A 16569-nucleotide genomic window follows, 5' to 3' on the forward strand; every position below is an offset into this window, starting at 1 on the left:
GAAATATCCTGCTACTCTTCCGGCTTTTGTTTTTTCAAATTAAAACATATGCAGTTAATTTTCAACAAATAAAAACTAAATCGGGTGAATAACCCAATCAGTTTTGTTTTACAATTAAATCTTGTGTGTGCCAGAGCAATGACATTGAAGCATGCAATTTATTATTCGTGAGATTCATTAGTCATCAGTGTGCAAATCCAATAATACTGAGCCACACTATTTATTATTTATGAGATTTCTTCTAATTATTATTATTATTATTATTATTATTATTATTTGTTAGATCTATTATTATTAAGTTCACTATTTGAAATCTTTATTAATGTAATTACTACATTGTTATATTACTATATTTTTCAGTAGGTTTTTTTTTTAACTACTTCCACATGCGTTACAGAAACTGCTCTGGTATCAAAACGTTGAATTTTAAAAAAAAAATTTGAACACTTAATGGAGTGTTTCCCACATGTTTCATATTTCATATTCATATTTCACATTAGAAAAATCACACGGCACAACACCGAAGAAAAATATCACAAAAATCATATTGATCATTTTTCTCCGCCACCAGGCAGAGTGGAATTGGTTCGGTTTGTCCCCAGTGTAACTGGGGACAAACGTGTAAAAAGTGTAACTTTTTTGCTTTGTTCTGACCACTACTCATGCTAGGGCCTTCATCTAGGTCGGGATTTTCTCCAGGGGCCAGATCAGATTGATTACGTTTTCTTTTCAAATATTTATCTATCGCTATTATTTGCTGCATTGTCTCGTTCACAGCATGACAATTATGTCATTTCTTCTTCGTTTTCTTCTGTTTTATTGACAGTGTGCATTCTATTTAATTAGAACAGGTACTGGCAGTGGAAGAGAATGTAATTGTTCTGGCCGTTACTCACGCCGGTGATTTAGAGTACTAATCAGGTGGAACCAGATAATCTTCCACGGCACACATAATCATTTCTCCAGTGGTTGGGAAACACTGTTCTAGTCAGCTACAAAAAAAAATGAGATTTCATTGTGTCGATCAAAGCTGACTTCAGAATTAACATAAACCATTCCTGGTAACAACTGTAAGGTAGGGAGGAGTTTCCTCACATAGGACAAGACCCCTGGAGGTTAATGAACGTTGCCATGCAGAAGGACCCCGAGCAGAACAAATCAGGGAGCACTAAGTCTAAACCATGGCATCTCCCCATCAATAGCCAGTCACAATTATTTCCTGTTTTCATGTGTCTAATATATATTTTGAATTTTGAACTGTACTTCACTTCTCTGTGTGCAGACTGCCTGACATTGAGAAGTCCACACCTGTGTCTTTAACGAATCTTTAACTGCCTGATTACAAAATAGTGTAAACTGCTAGATTGTCTCCCGAACTTCTCTCAGGAAAAAACAAACAAAACAAAACAAAAAAAACCACACAGCATCAGTCCATTTTTGGCAGAGCCACAATATCCTGTACAATACCCTACAGTAGGGATTTGAAAATACTCTTACTTTTATATAAAATCCAAAATCACTTTGAACCTTCTTACCTTCTTACCTTCTTATGTTTCTGAAACTCACTCTGTATTCTAACTCACTGTTTTAGATTTCCATTGCCAAACTGTGGGAAAGCAGCCTTCCTGGCTGTTAATTTTAAATACTGGTAAATGTTACTAAAATGAGGCACAGACTACCAACTATCCAAATGCCTCAGACCTTTAACAGTTACAATTAAATGTATAATTAAATGTGACATTAACAGTCATCTCAAGATGCTTTATAATGCAAGTAATGACCTTATAATATCAGAGAGAGAATTCTATTTATTCAACGAAACACTATAAACAAGCTCTTGGTGACAGTGGGGAGGACGAATTCCATTTAAAGAGGAAATGATCTCAAGCAGAACCCTGTTCAGCAGCCTAAGTTTACAAGCAGGATAACTATGGGCTGGTTAAATTAACCTGAATGAAGACTTCATTGTTTCATATGTGTTTTAACATTATCTTGATTCATTATCTAGATTCATTCAGATTAATGCTGTTGTCACGATCAATCAGGCAAGACTCAAACGATTGCAACCAGGTGTGTTGGCCAAGGGCGGGGACCTGGAATCGAGTGGCGCCCTTAAAGAGAGGAGTGAGGAGAAGAGAGAGAAACACAAACAAACGGAGCACTGGAGAGGACTGGAGGAACATGACAGCAGATCATTCACTATAATAGTGATAGGTTTGTGTAGCACACACCTATTGCTGGAATGACCAAGACAATTCTACTACAACAGCAAAAACAAGACGCAAATCACCAAAGATCTTTGTGTTGCTTGTGCATGAGGGAGAGAACTGTGACGAGCGCTGTTCCTTCCCCTCGAATCCCAGTCACTCTCAGTTAGCTCCCCCGTAGCACTGCTCTTTATTGTGGTAACGTCTTTCACAGGCATACATATGAACAATGGTTACCGTCTGTTTGTATGTGTAAGTATGTGTGTGTGTGTGTCAAGATGTGACCCTGTGAATGACTCCCCAAAGCTGGTGCCAGGAGTCCAGCGGTCCACCTAAACAAAGGGCTCTTATACTTAAACAGATACAGAGTAGGTGTCCTCCTATACCATAAATCAGTAAGAGAAGGTACGACCTCTCTCATGACCTTAGGATGTGTGTATGCCAGAGTGATCTGGAAGGCACACAGAGTCTTTGCAGACTGCTAAGGATCAGACATCCTATCAATATGCAATCGATTATGGGTATCATCTGTATAGCAGATTCATTTCCCTTACCTGTATTTTTATTCATTTGAGGGATTGGTATTTTTAAAAACTACATAAAACAGAATTACATTTGTGGGTTAGTGATTCTTTATTAGGTTTATCAGGTTTGATATAGTATTTAAGTGACTGTTTGTGGAAGATGAGGAGGACTGGCCATCCTACGTGTGTGAGGAAAAAGAACCTGAGTTAGAGCTGTTCAAAATGTATTATTTGTTTTGTAAACCTAAACTCCTTGTACATGTATTTGAGAGAAGAGTGTTAGCAGTATTCACCTTTTCCTGGTTGCTTCCTTCGCTGTATATGGAGCAAAAGAATAAAAGGAGCTCAATTACCTGTTTATGAGCTCCACGAGTAAACTAGTGTGCCAGGTTAGGAAGCTTTGGTTATGGTGTTCCTAATTTATATATAAGTGATTGAAGTATATATGTTATTGAATTATTTATAGGACTTGGTGCAAATATAAAAAACATCTTCCATGTGCTTTATTGCAGTTTGAGCTTTGCTTATGTGGATGTTTATTTTCTCCTTTGGTTTGCTAACCCCTGACTTAGGCTATTCAGATGCTCACCTGAATCAGGTATCATATAAAAGAGACCATGCCCAGAACTTTTTTTTTTTTTTAAAGTCTGAAGTTCTGGTTTCGAAAAATAATGTGCACCAATTGGACCAATTAGAGGGGGTGGGGTCTTTCGTGAGTAAATTCATGCTTTCCTTAATAAAGAGTACCATTTGATGGATACATTTTATTCCAGCCTCAGCCATGTTGGATTTACTTGATTCAATAGTGGACATTGAAGCCAGGGTACACCCTGGACAGCTCACCAGTCTATCACATAGACACAAACAACCATTTGCACCAGATCGTGGATTTGAACCCGGGACCTTCTTACTGTGAGGCAACAGCACTAACCATCAAAAATAGGAAAGCTATGATTTCAAGTCTTGATGCAGAATTTACTTTACATTTTTGTCCTTGACAGGTTAAACCATAATAAAAAGCAATAACATACATGTGGTGTGTAGTTGTCTGCCTCTTATAACTCCAGTGATTTTTCTGCAGTTTGAAATCTCATGTGATCTTGTTAATTTCATGAGTCCAGCAACTAAACACTCATACTACAGTAGATTGTATAATGTCATCTCTACAAGAACAAATTAAGTTGTTGAATTTTGTACAGATCCTACGTGATTTAATTCAAGATAGAACCATAACATTTATGTGTTCAGATTACAAGGTAGACTTTTTGAATGTAACAACCACCCAATTTACTTTTTTCGGTATACCAAAAAAGTGAAGGCGGCTACTCAACTTGACTGAGATGGATGCCTTCCTCAAACCACGATCCAAAGCACGCAAGACTGAAATCCCGTGCGGTGTCGCAGGATTTAACATTGCTATATTATTGACTTACTTTACTCAAACATGATATGAACAACTTAATCTACCCGCTCTGCATATTATGTAGTTTCTACACTATATAGTTACACTTAACTTTAAAGCATGAGGCACTTGTGTTAAATACACGCAAGATGCTTACATATTACCAAGAGCTGGCCAATCCCTTTTTTTCAGTGTGGTAGCGGTACTTCTGCATATAACCTCTGGTAAAGACCAGAATAGTATTTTCTCAAATACTGAGATCTTGAAACCATATATTATCAAAAGACAGACGAGAGTTATAGCAAGCGGTGTACTTCTGTCAGAATGCAACCATATGGCTTAGTATGTGGCTGTTTATATATCCATATTGTTGAACACGCCGGTTATCTTCAATGCATGGTAAATGACCTGCATTTGTATAGCGCTTTTCTAGTCCTTAAGGACCCCAAAGCGCTTCACACTACATTCAGCAGTCATTCACCCATTCACACACACTTGCCACACTGGCGATGGCAAGCTACATTGTACCCACAGCTGCCCTGGGGCGCACTGACAGAGGCGAGCCACCACCAGTAGGCAAACATGGGGTTAGTATCTTGCCCAAGGATATTTGGCATGCAGCCAGGAGGCAGACTGGGATCGAACCACCGACCTTCTGATTAGTGGCTGACCTGCTCTGCCACCTGAGCTACAGCCACCCCCTTTATTCAAACTATGTAGCATTTTGTAACTTTGAAAGTGCTATACAAATAAAATTATTATTCATTTATATGGTTGAAAGGCTGAAAAAATGTTGTGCATGATTCTCTGCTTTGCTGCAAATACAAATTTAAATTATTTTGGAAAATTGTGGACATGATTGAGGCTTTGCCTCATGTTTGATAACTAAGGTGCTCAGTTTGAAACTGGTGTATTACACTGACAATTGCGATTATTCATTTTGAATCATTCTTAGACACTACAATAGGTCATCCAACTAATTGATTGCTTTTGAAAGAAACATTTGCATGTGCCCCAGCTGAATTTGGGTTTGTAAAGGAAAAAGAATTGAAAATGTTTGCAAGCTGCTTATTCCAATAATATTAATTGCACACACTGAACACATGACATCATGTATGGCGCCTCAGACCCCTAAATGTTTGATCCTAGCTTCGTCCTGTAAAAGAAGAAAAACAAATTCACTTTTATTGGGTGTATTTAGTGTTTAGGCTAATGAAGTAATTATTCCAAACCAGTCGGTGGCGCCCAGGCGTCGAGTTTGCCATCGTCACATGAAGAAGGAGAAGAAGAAGAAGACGCCACAAGAGGGCAGGGCTAGTATAACTGTAGAAGAAGTTTCTGGTAACCTTGGGAAGCTACGCTCATGTTTGCTGTCCAACACTTTTCTGTGTGTAATTGAGTGTCTCAGTAACTCAGTAATTCCGGTTGTTAGACCGCGGGAGCTACAGTACTGACTCTAACCTGGTGCAGGCTAAGCCGAAGCTATAGGCTGTTTACTCTGGACGCAGGCTACGGCTAGGACTAACTGTCAGCAGTGATGTTCGGGTGTTTGGTCGCAGGGAGGTTGGTGCAGACAGACGCGGTGCAACTTGCCCCGGACAAGTTCCTATTTAACCTGTCGGACTACGAGAATGTGAACCATGTGGTGGTATTCATGCTAGGTACCGTGCCATTCCCTGCCGGCATGGGCGGTGCCGTATACTTCTCTTTCCCTGATCCGGCGAGTGGCGGTCCCGTGTGGCAGCTACTCGGCTTCATCACCAACGATAAGCCAAGTGCCATCTTCAAGATCTCTGGGCTGAAGGCTGGGGAGGGCGGGGCGCACCCCTTCGGTATTATGACCTCTTCTGCGTCTCCCTCCGTTGCTCAGGTCGGCGTGTCAGTGGAGACTCTGGAGCAGCTGGCTCAGCAGATCCCGGTGTCCAGCGCCGCCGTGTCCACCGTGGACACCTTCCTGCAGTTCACCCAAAAGATGTTGGACAGTCTGTACAACTTCGCCTCTTCCTTTGCTGTGTCGCAGGCCCAGATGCTGCCAAACCCCACAGAGACTTTTATTCCTTCCAGCTGCATTCTCAAGTGGTATGAAAACTTTCAGAGGAGGATGGCGCAGAATCCGAATTTCTGGAAAAACTGAAGTCATTAAAGACCAAAGAGCAAACCTGCTAAGACAATTCCCAGGGTGCCTAACAAAAGCAGTGTCGACCTTCATCTCTGTCACAATGCCTCTTCACCTACAGAAAAACTGCTGCTCACAATGACTCCATCCCATCTTTTATCGGTCTGAACAATAAAGCACTTGAATTTAAAAGGAAAACACAATTAAATTGAATCCATTCAGTTGGTTTTCAATGTCTTAGTCTTGCTTAATAGTTTTCCTCCCATGAGAGCTTTTAGTTGTTTTGTTAGGGCATAGGGCATTTCTTCAGTATGGTCAAGACCATGTCTTTGCAAGACATGATCAGAAAAAGGAAATAAGGAAACATTTGGATTTTTGTAATGGGCATAAAAATAAGAGGGAAAAGCAAAACAAAAAACAAGTCAGTATTATCCAAAGAGATACACAAATGCAAGAACAAAACTAATTAATTAACATACATGCTGATATTTAATTATCATAAACTGTATAAAAACTAAAATGGGGCAGGCTCAAGAGGTTTGAGAGTGTGTTTGTGATTGAATTATTAGTACTTGTGTTACAAGATTGCAGTGCTGTGCTCTCAAAGCTTCATTGAAGCTTCAGTTTTTATTTGAAGTTATGTTAAATAGTGCATTTTAATTTTTGTCAGTTTATTATATTTATTTCTTCAAAAGAACTGTGTTTTCCATTATAAAAAGTCCATTCTCAAAACTGTTTTCTTTTTATTTTTTTGAAGAATGAATTTTGATATTTTACAACAAGATAAGTTTTTGATTCTTTTATTTTATTTGGAATAAAATACATTTGGCAAGTGCTGTGCAGTTTTGCATCACTTTTTATCACGTGCCAAATCTGACAAGCCTTTGGAAATCTAAATAAAATAGAAAATATGCTCTATGGTTTTCTATTGGCTGGCTTCTTTGAACCAGTCCAAAAAACCCCCAAAACAGTTGGAACAATTGCCAGTAGGTGGGGCTACTGCACTGTTTCATATCTTAAGTGAATTGTTTTTCTTCATCTTGCATGCGGTTGTGTTCAATGTGTATTCAGTGTGACACAGGCACGTGCAGAGGGGGGGGGGGCTAGAGGGGCTTGAGCACCCGCCCCTTTCCTGATGGGTGCCCAAAGTGCCCTTTTGTTGAGGCAACTTTTTAAAAACATTTTTTTTTAATGTGTGTGTGCGTGCGGAGTCCTGTCTGTGCCCCTCAACAATAATATTTAACTATTAATCACAGTTTTGCTAAATAAAAGGATCTGGATTGCATCAGTCACATGATCACATTTAACCAATGATCGCCCTTGACGGCAGAACGCGCTGGTTACGAGCCGGGAACGAGCTCACAAAGAGCACGCGCATTTTTAGCGGTCCGGAGCTGTAGGAGAAACACAAGTTAACTCAGAGACACAGACTGATGCGACAAAACCAGTAAGTAGGTGTACAGCGTACACTGTAGTGTATAGCACACAGGAGTATTAGCTTATTACGGACACGTTGGTAAGGTGTCTTGTTGCAACTGACGAACTGAAACAAACGAGCGTGCTGTGTTTGCAACAGCGCGACATTACCTGTCCTTTTATTAACTGCACAAGTAGTGCTGGTCATAGCTGCTGGCTACCTGTGTAAGGCTGTCATGGGTCTGTAGCTCTGTCACCGTTTTAGGGAACATGTTTAGTTTTAAAGTAAGTTACAGAGCTTTTCCTGCCTTTCTGGGGGGATTATATTTCACTAAAAACGATCTAATATGCATGTCCACATAATTATGCATTATTATAATATTTTAAAAAACACACGCTGTATTTTAAAGACCATACATTAATAAGAAGCAGATTATATTAGATGTATATTTTAAATAAGACAAAATTTGGATTTTACAACAGTAAAATTATTGTATCTCTACAGTTTAAAAATGTAATAAGCTTTGCCCCTGCACAGAGTGGATAGTGAAACAAATGGAATCATCATAAATACATTATTTCATATTTATTACTTCCCCCTCCTCATTGCTTTATTATTGTAGCTCTAGTAATAAATAATAATGTAAATATTCTGGATCAGCACAGTGATGCCCATAGTATATACAGTATTCTGAAGAAGGTCTAAAATGTCACTGTGTGTGTGTGCATTTGTGTGTTTTATTTAGGTGGATTTAAAAAAAATATTACTCATGATATAACATTGTCCAGACATGGCTGGTAAGGACATGAGGAGGAAACTAAAAGCAGTGCTATAACATTTTTGTGTCATCATTTTATTATAGATTAAGTGCAAGAGTTGTTAGGTGTGGATAATTAGATTATAGTTTATTGCAATAGCAAGTTGTGCCTTGTTCTCAGATAGACAGCAAGTGGAGAGTGATATATGAAATGATGGGATGGAAGGAAGAAGAGAAGCAAAGAGTGATTCATAGGCAGAGCCTAAATTATTTCTCAGGTTTTGTTGCCTTATGGTTCCAAGTGCTGTCACCAATCTTTGCATTTGGTTATTATCTCATGACACTTGTTTAATCAGCTACCATCTCTCCTATGGACTTTTTACTGTCTACAGTCTCAGATCAACATAGCCCTGCCCTTCCCATATTAGATTCTTGATGAATGTGTGTTGTTGTTATTCAGCCTGGTTCAATGTGCCCCTTTTTAACTTTGAGCACCCGCCCCTTTAAACCTCTCTGCACGGCCCTGGTGTGACATATTACCCAGGGCTCGCAAAATTTCAAAATCCCTGGTAGCCCTACGGGCAGGGACTCTTCAGTTTTTGTTAGCCCAAAATAAATTTAAGTAGCCTGAATAAAAAAGAGCAATTTTTTTGATTGATGTTAATCAAAAAATTGTTGAAACACAAATTACAACATTGTATAAAAATTACAATCATCAACTCAAATACTTGGTTCTAATTAAACAGAAATTTCTATGAACATGAATCAGTCTGTGTCAGATCCTGAATTTGAATTTTCCACTGAAGTCACGGGTTTTTGAAGTTTGCAAAGACTGCTAAATTGTGCCAGTGGTAGTTCACTCTTTGCAACATAGTACGCTGTTCTAAACAGATTTTTCAGGTTTATTTTTAGTATGTTATTTGCAATTGGTGTTTTTTCTGTGAAAGATATTGCAGACTGAGCAATAATGCATTTCTTGCATTTCTCATGGGTTCTAATGGGGGCCTTTCTTAAAATTACTGGTCCCAGTAACAAAGGCGCTTGTCGACTCAGAAATCGAGGGAAAACCAACAACACACCCGCCAGAACATTATGTTATTTACACGGGTGCACATAAGTGGTCCGCATGTGCGCATTCGCTGTCAAAATAAAAGACGCGCACCAGATAAGAAGTTGCAACACGCGTTTGCGTCCATATAAAAGGCTGTTTTTGTCTGCTAGAGTGGGATTTTCACGGCACATTCCGCACCACCTCTCTGTGCGTTCATCATTTGTTTGAAGCCAGCTCACCTCCTGCAACCACTTTTCCGAGAATACGCGCTTCTTATGTGGTTCGGACTTCTTCTGACATTTCTTTGGAGGTGGAGGAACACCAAAGTAATTGCTTAAAGGTGCTTGCTTCTTCGACATCTTTAAGAGTTCTAAACAAATGTCTGTCTTCCTCCAGAAAATCCTATGTACGCAAACACGCGTTGCAACTTCTTATCTTGTGCGTGTTTTGTATTTTGACAGCGAATGAGCACCTGTGGACCACTTATGTGCAGCCCTGGTTATTTAGCTCGTCATATTGCAGCCACAGAAATTCTTTTGTCCATGAAACCATAAAGCTACACTTTATTTTTGCCTTATAGTCTGATTTGTCATAACTTTTCTGTTTTGTGGTAAGCTTTTCTTTGGCTGTCACTTCTTCACCCTGAGCTGTCTTATTTGGCTCAGCAGAACTAAAATATATATCCTGCTGCTTTTACACACACACTCACATAACGCTCAGCGATTCTCTGCGCGATCAACCTCTCACATGTTTAAGCTTGCTGCGGGAGATTTCATTTGTCATGTTTGCATAGTAAGCTAACGATTGATAAGACGATGTCAGAGGAATTGGTGTGCAAATTATCGTCACTCACCAATCAGTACTGTCGCTCTCTACACACAGTTCGCGCGATTGCAAAGTGAAAGCAAAAAACAAGCGCAAATTCAAACGCAATTTCAATATGTCACATATTGACAGTGGCTCACAGATGCCAATGACATAATTACCCAGCTACATTTCCGAAAGAATGCAAAAGCATTGACATACATTTTTCCTTCCTATGATAGCCCGACGGGCAGGGCAAAGATAGATTTTGGTAGCCCCGGGACGTCTGGCTAGCGATTTTGCGAGCCCCGCGCCATTTAGAAGTGAAGGTGACATTTTGGCTCTAATTTTGCCATTTCCATAACACGAACTTTTTCGAACTCCTCCTTGGGATTTGGTCGTATAGCTTCATCTTTGGTCAGTGTCAACTACACACCTGGGCCATGTTAAATTGCGGAGCTTTTGAGTTTTCGTGATACGGTGATGCGGTGGCGCCACGGCGAATTTCGATGACTCGCCATGAAAATCTTATTGCCTCTCATTCTGTCATACATTGTCTGATCTGGACCAAAGAGCACACATATGATAAGGCGCCACCCCTGAACATATTTCAACTGCCATATTTGACATCAAGGACAGCGCCACCTAGTGGGAACAGGAAATGTCATGTTTTACACTTCGGGATACAGTATTGTGATGGGTGACATCTGCAGCCTCAAATTTCTCCAGGAAAGCCTTAAAGAGTTGGTCTTGGGTTACAGTGAAAAGTGTGAGTTTTCACGCAAGGGTGTGACCCCGAAAGCATGGCGAACTTTGATGTCTCGCCATGAAGAAACAAAATAGTATAACTCAATGAAATCAAGTCTGGTCAGTACCAGACTTTACAGGCATGATATCACACCTCCCCTGAACAGATTGATGTGCCCATTGTCAGGAATACACAGAGCGCCACCTAGTGGCAACAGGAAATGTCATGTCTTTCACTTTGTTGTACTGATTTTCACAGGTTCATCATGGCCACCTCAAATGCGGTGAATATCACCATCAGTCCCTCATGATGCTTCAGTGAGAAAATTGTGACTTTAAACTGAACAGCGCACCCTGGTGGCAACGCAGTTCACCATGAACAATAAAATGGCTTTTGAGGGGCTTGGAAAGTTTAAAAAGTCTTGAAATTTGGCGCACACCTCCAATGTGATGAAGGCTTTGTTGTTATGTGATCATTTTCCTTGAATAGCCCAAAATGGCTCCACAGCGCCCCCTACAAAATTTCAAAACATCAGCCCCTGCTCTGTGTTGTATCTATGAGTCTGAAACCTGGTAAGCTTATAGGAGATATCAAGATGTACAAAAAAGTCTCTTGGAGCAATATCCCAAATCCAACAGGAAGTCAGCCATTTTAAAATTAATGTGTAATTTTGGCGACATTTTCCCCTCTTTTCAGGCACTGTTCTTTGACGAACTCCTCCAAGGGATTTCGTCAGATTGACGCGATATTTTCTGTGTGTAATCTAAAGACCTTTGTGATGTTAAATTGCGAAGCTTTTTACGTTCAGGGAAACAAGATGGTCATGGCGGCACGTGGAGTTTCAATCACTCACCAAAAAGCAGTAATCTGCTGTCACTCAAAAACACAAAGTTGAATGGTGTGCTATGACTTTTGGTGTTTATGACTTTTATAGTTTTTTAAATATTAATATTTTAGTGAAAAAAGTTCCGCGCTTATGTGCCGCACAGTTTTGAGACAAGGGTTACATATGTTATATCATTTTGTGCGGCTGGATCTGGACTAGTATGCTATGACTTTTGGTGTTTATGACTTTTATAGTTTTTTAAATATTTAGATTTTAGTGCAAATTTTGGCCCATTTCTAGGCCCATGAGAAAGAATCAACTTTTGGCCCCATAGAAACAGATTTCAAACTTCATTTGTGGTGTGTTGGCTCTCTCTAGTGGTATGTCGGGAGTGGTACAGGCCGTACCACTCCCGACATACATGTCTACCCGTATTTGGATTACCGTAATGACGAGAATATCAACGGCGCGCACAGCATCGCTGCTTTCAGGAACTATTGGAATTTTTAAGGTTGCACAAACCATTGAATAGTTACGGTAACCGCAAGGGTGTATGCTTGGTGGAAAACGCCATATCCCACAATTCATAGCACGCCTCTACCGAGTGAAACAATGGCGGCTGCCACCTCGTTTTTATATTCCTCTTATTCGTGTTTCTAGGTCACAAAATAAACTTTTAAGATATTTTCAGGCGAGAATGTAGTTGTGTAAACTTCAAATATCTGCTCGTTTTATCAAGAAGTCCCATATTAGCAACAGTTCTCTCACAATGTTACTGCTAGCGGCTTGGCTGACACCCAGGCCGGTGTTGTGCCAAAAAGTGATTGTCTGCCAAAAAGTGATTTCCGGTATTTGCCAAAAACTGATTGCTCGTATTTAAACTGCTATAAGTAACTTGTTGGGCTATAATATGTGAAACATATGTTAAATGCATCCCTCATGGATGACAAAGTCATATTGAGCCACAAACAACATTTGTGTAACAAGGTACAAGCCGCAATCAGTTTTTGGCAGTGACTTTTATATAACCTTTATTTATGCAGTTAAAAAAAAATCTCATTAACATTAAAAATGTATTTTGTCAGAGTAAGCTGGCCAAGAGGACAGCAGAAATGGCAGCAAATATGACAATAGTTCTGTAAGAATATTTTAAACGAGAATAAAGGACCGGATTGGTTATAATGTAAGTACAATAACACAGAGCTGTAAAGATACTTGAAAAAACAGATAATTTTTGAATTCTATATATAACCCCTTTGTAAACGCTGTTCACCGAAGTCTATTTACCAACATACATAAAGATATTACACATAAAAAAATACACGGAAACATTGGAAATCAGTTTTTGGCAGGCAATCACTTTTTGGCACAACACCGGCTCACGCTCTTGTTTCACCCCCTAGTCTTTCGTGATTACTCTTGGTTGGCTGCTGGACTTATTTTTAATTTATATGGGCTGGTGATTCATTTATTCATTTTAGTAATGGTAAAAAACTGAAAGGTGGTGGATTGTCCAGATGCTGTTCGATGTGGAAAAAATAACTCAGTTGTTTGGTGGTGGCTAACGCCGAGCTACAACAGAGGGCAGCTAGCCACCAGTGTATGACAGAAAGGAGATGGGGGGAAAAAGAGAGATGCGAGGCGGCCGCCGAGCGACTGGGCCTGGCTTACACCGAGAGCGGTTCTCTGTCTCATTTCACCTCTCTCTCTCTCTCACGCCACCGGTACGAGTGTCCGGTGAACTGAATGTCAGGTAAGACGTTATGTATATTTTGGTTGTGCTGAATTTTTTACAATCAGTTACAATAAGTCGTACTGCGCGCTAGTTAGCATGACAGACTTTCTATACAGCTGGGTGGGTGCTGTGTTACTGATGGTGAACTTTATTGTATTCATAAGGTTAGTTAGTAGAGTTGCCAACCGTCCCATGCAAACGGAATCGTCCCGCATTCAGAGAAAATATTACGCATTTCGTATTGAGCTGAAAAGGAACACAGTTTGTCCCGTACTTGAGGTAGAACAGAAGAAGACACAAAGCTGGATTTATTCTGTCGTTACGCAGCCTTCCCCTTCATTCGCTCGCCTGTTGCAACTTCAATCATGAAACTGATCAATTAAGGAGTTTTTCTCTCTTGTTTTTTTTATCGCGCTAAACAACAGCAGCACGTTTAAGCTTGATCAGCTGCTGTTAGAATTTATTTGATATTAATTTCTAGTATCAGCTGATGTTTGCTGGAGCCACAGCTGTAAAGGTGGCTGGTTGGAACCAGGAGATGTCCTTACTGAATTATCAGAGCTGAACTGGTGATGGAAAAACAGGTGACATGAATGAGTTGAAGGGAAGTTATGAACTGTTTCTGAGAGACAGCTGGTAACTGTGCAGGGGCGGATCTAGCAAAGCTTTTGCCAGGGGGCCAGGTAGGGCATTAACGGGGAAAGGAGGGCACAAAGATATACTTTTCTTTCTTACTCTCATATAAAATATTTAGCTTTTATTAAATAGTTATCTGAATCTTACAACCAAAGTTTGTATAATAATACACAAGATTGGCTGTAGACCATTGTTAATCATTCAGAACACTGTGTAAAAATAACAAAAAACAAAGTGAATGCAAAAGTGCACAAATATTTATTTTACGTGTTTGATGTATGTGGCGGGGCGTGGTCTGCAGTGCCGCTTGCAGGGGAGGTGGACCCACCTCAGCGGCATCTGAAATCACGCCTCTCAGGCGTAAAGTCTGTGCTCTCTCGGTTGTTTTTTTTTTTTTTTTTTTTGTATGTGTCGGGCTGTGAGATGAAAAGCTACAGCCGGCTGTGTGGGTACAGAAACCATGTGTGAAAAGTGGTCCATAACGTAATGCTTCAAAGCGTGTTCATGCAAACATTGTCGGGTCTGCCGTGGTACAATGGGACTTCTGCTCATGAACCTCTGCGCACAGCGGCTACAAATCAGGGCTGTACGAAGTCACCTCATCTTTACCATAGTTAATGGTGGAGAATGGCTGCTCTGCTGAGTTTTGCTCTCTGTAGCCGTTTGAATGGCAAACTACACTGATTAGCGGCGGCATAGGCACACTTAAAATTTGCTTTCTAGTTATTATTATTATTATTACGGCAAATGAATTGGCTTTTTGAGGGCTTTAACATGCTCAAAAACTCATGAAATTTTGCACACACGCCAGGTCTGGTGAAAAATTTTGTATTTTAATGGTTTTACATATGAGCACTGGGAAATGGCTCTAGAGCGCCACCTATGCCTTGTTAAATGATGCCCTATGACCACATCGTTTGAGCTACATGTATGAAATCTGGCACAGATGTGTATCATGCCGAGACAAACAAAGTCTGTGGGCCCATTGACGCAAATCCAACAGGAAGTCAGCAATTCAGAAGTGAAGTTGACATTTTGGCTCTAATTTTGCCATTTCCATGCCTCGAACTTTTTCGAACTCCTCCTTGGGATTTTGCCGTATGACCTTCATCTTTGGTCAGTGTCAACTACACACCTGGGCCATGTTAAATTGTGGAGCTTTTGAGTTTTCGTGATACGGTGATGCGGTGGCTCCACGGCGAATTTCGATGACTCGCCATGAAAATCTTATTGCCTCTCATTCTGTCATACATTGTCCGATCTGGACCAAATTGCACACATATGGTAAGGCTCCACCCCTGAACATTTTTCAACTGCCATATTTGACATCAGTGACAGTGCCACCTAGTGGGAACAGGAAATGTCATGTTTTACACTTTTGGGTACAGTATAGTGATGGGTGACCTGTGCAGCCTCCAATTTCTCCAGGAAAGCCTTAAGGAGTTGGTTACAGTGAAAAGTGTGACTTTTCACGAAAGGGTGTTTCCATGTTCCGCATGGCAAATCCGTCTACATTTGGCACGATCGAGGGTGGCATTGAGGATCTTCATGTCTTCCTTAATTCTATCCATCCACCGTTTCTTCGCCCCAACACGGGGTCACTGGCCACTGGGTTCAAGCCTCATTGTCGTTTTCGCCACTGAGCTGTCGTCTGAGCGTAATACGTGTCCGTACCACTGTAGCCGTGCCTCGCGCATTTTCTCCGTGATTGGCATGCCGAGCCGCCTTCTGACGTCTTAATTCATGACTTGGTCCCGACGTGTGAGGCCTAGACACCACCTGAGCATTCGCATTTCTATTGTGTGCAGGGCCTGTTCGTGCTTGGCGATGGCTGGCCAGCACTCTGATCCAGGAGTCCTGGATCAGAGAACCTCTCTGAGGTCAAAGAGTTCTTAAAATGTGTCTCTGTTTGGAGAACTGATAAATGTGTTTTGTTGAAAGCTTTAAAAACTTTGACTTGTTGCTCAAATGACTGGGGATATTTTTCCGCCTTTAAGTCAGTCACATGATCACTTGACCTGTGTTACCTTGGAGAAGCTCTAGCAGCAGTCTGTCGGCCACAAACTGCTTCACCACGTCGCAGTTCATCCCGATCAGCTTCACAGGCAAGAGTGACTGCACGCAAACCAGTAAACCCATTAATGGGTTGATGTTGATGTTGATTGCCTGTCTGATGTTCAAACATCAAACAGACAAAGTATGCGCACACACACACACATTCAGAGTGACATCATCATTGGATCGATACCTGCGATCTGACACAGCGCCTCCCCTCGTCTCTGCCAATGAGCTCATTGGAGAAGGTCACGCCGAGCATCAGGCTTCTCTTCTTCAGCCAGAAAATGA

General features: G+C 40.7%; 1 protein-coding gene across 1 annotated transcript; it reads left to right on the top strand.

The window, feature by feature from the left end:
• The first annotated feature begins 5399 nt into the window (after positions 1–5399).
• hikeshi (heat shock protein nuclear import factor hikeshi) lies at positions 5400–7084 on the top strand. The gene has a single exon (XM_085144177.1). The coding sequence runs from the start codon at positions 5671–5673 to the stop codon at positions 6265–6267; it is 597 nt and encodes a 198-aa protein (XP_085000303.1). The 5' UTR covers positions 5400–5670; the 3' UTR covers positions 6268–7084.
• Positions 7085–16569: the final 9485 nt, after the last annotated feature.

This window comes from Neolamprologus multifasciatus, chromosome 19 (assembly GCF_963576455.1).
Source record: "Neolamprologus multifasciatus chromosome 19, fNeoMul1.2, whole genome shotgun sequence".
Classification (NCBI taxonomy): domain Eukaryota; kingdom Metazoa; phylum Chordata; class Actinopteri; order Cichliformes; family Cichlidae; genus Neolamprologus; species Neolamprologus multifasciatus.

Bases quoted from the DNA above. Each gene is read 5' to 3' on its own strand.
- hikeshi (XM_085144177.1), top strand. From the start codon at position 5,671: ATGTTCGGGTGTTTGGTCGCAGGGAGGTTGGTGCAGACAGACGCGGTG.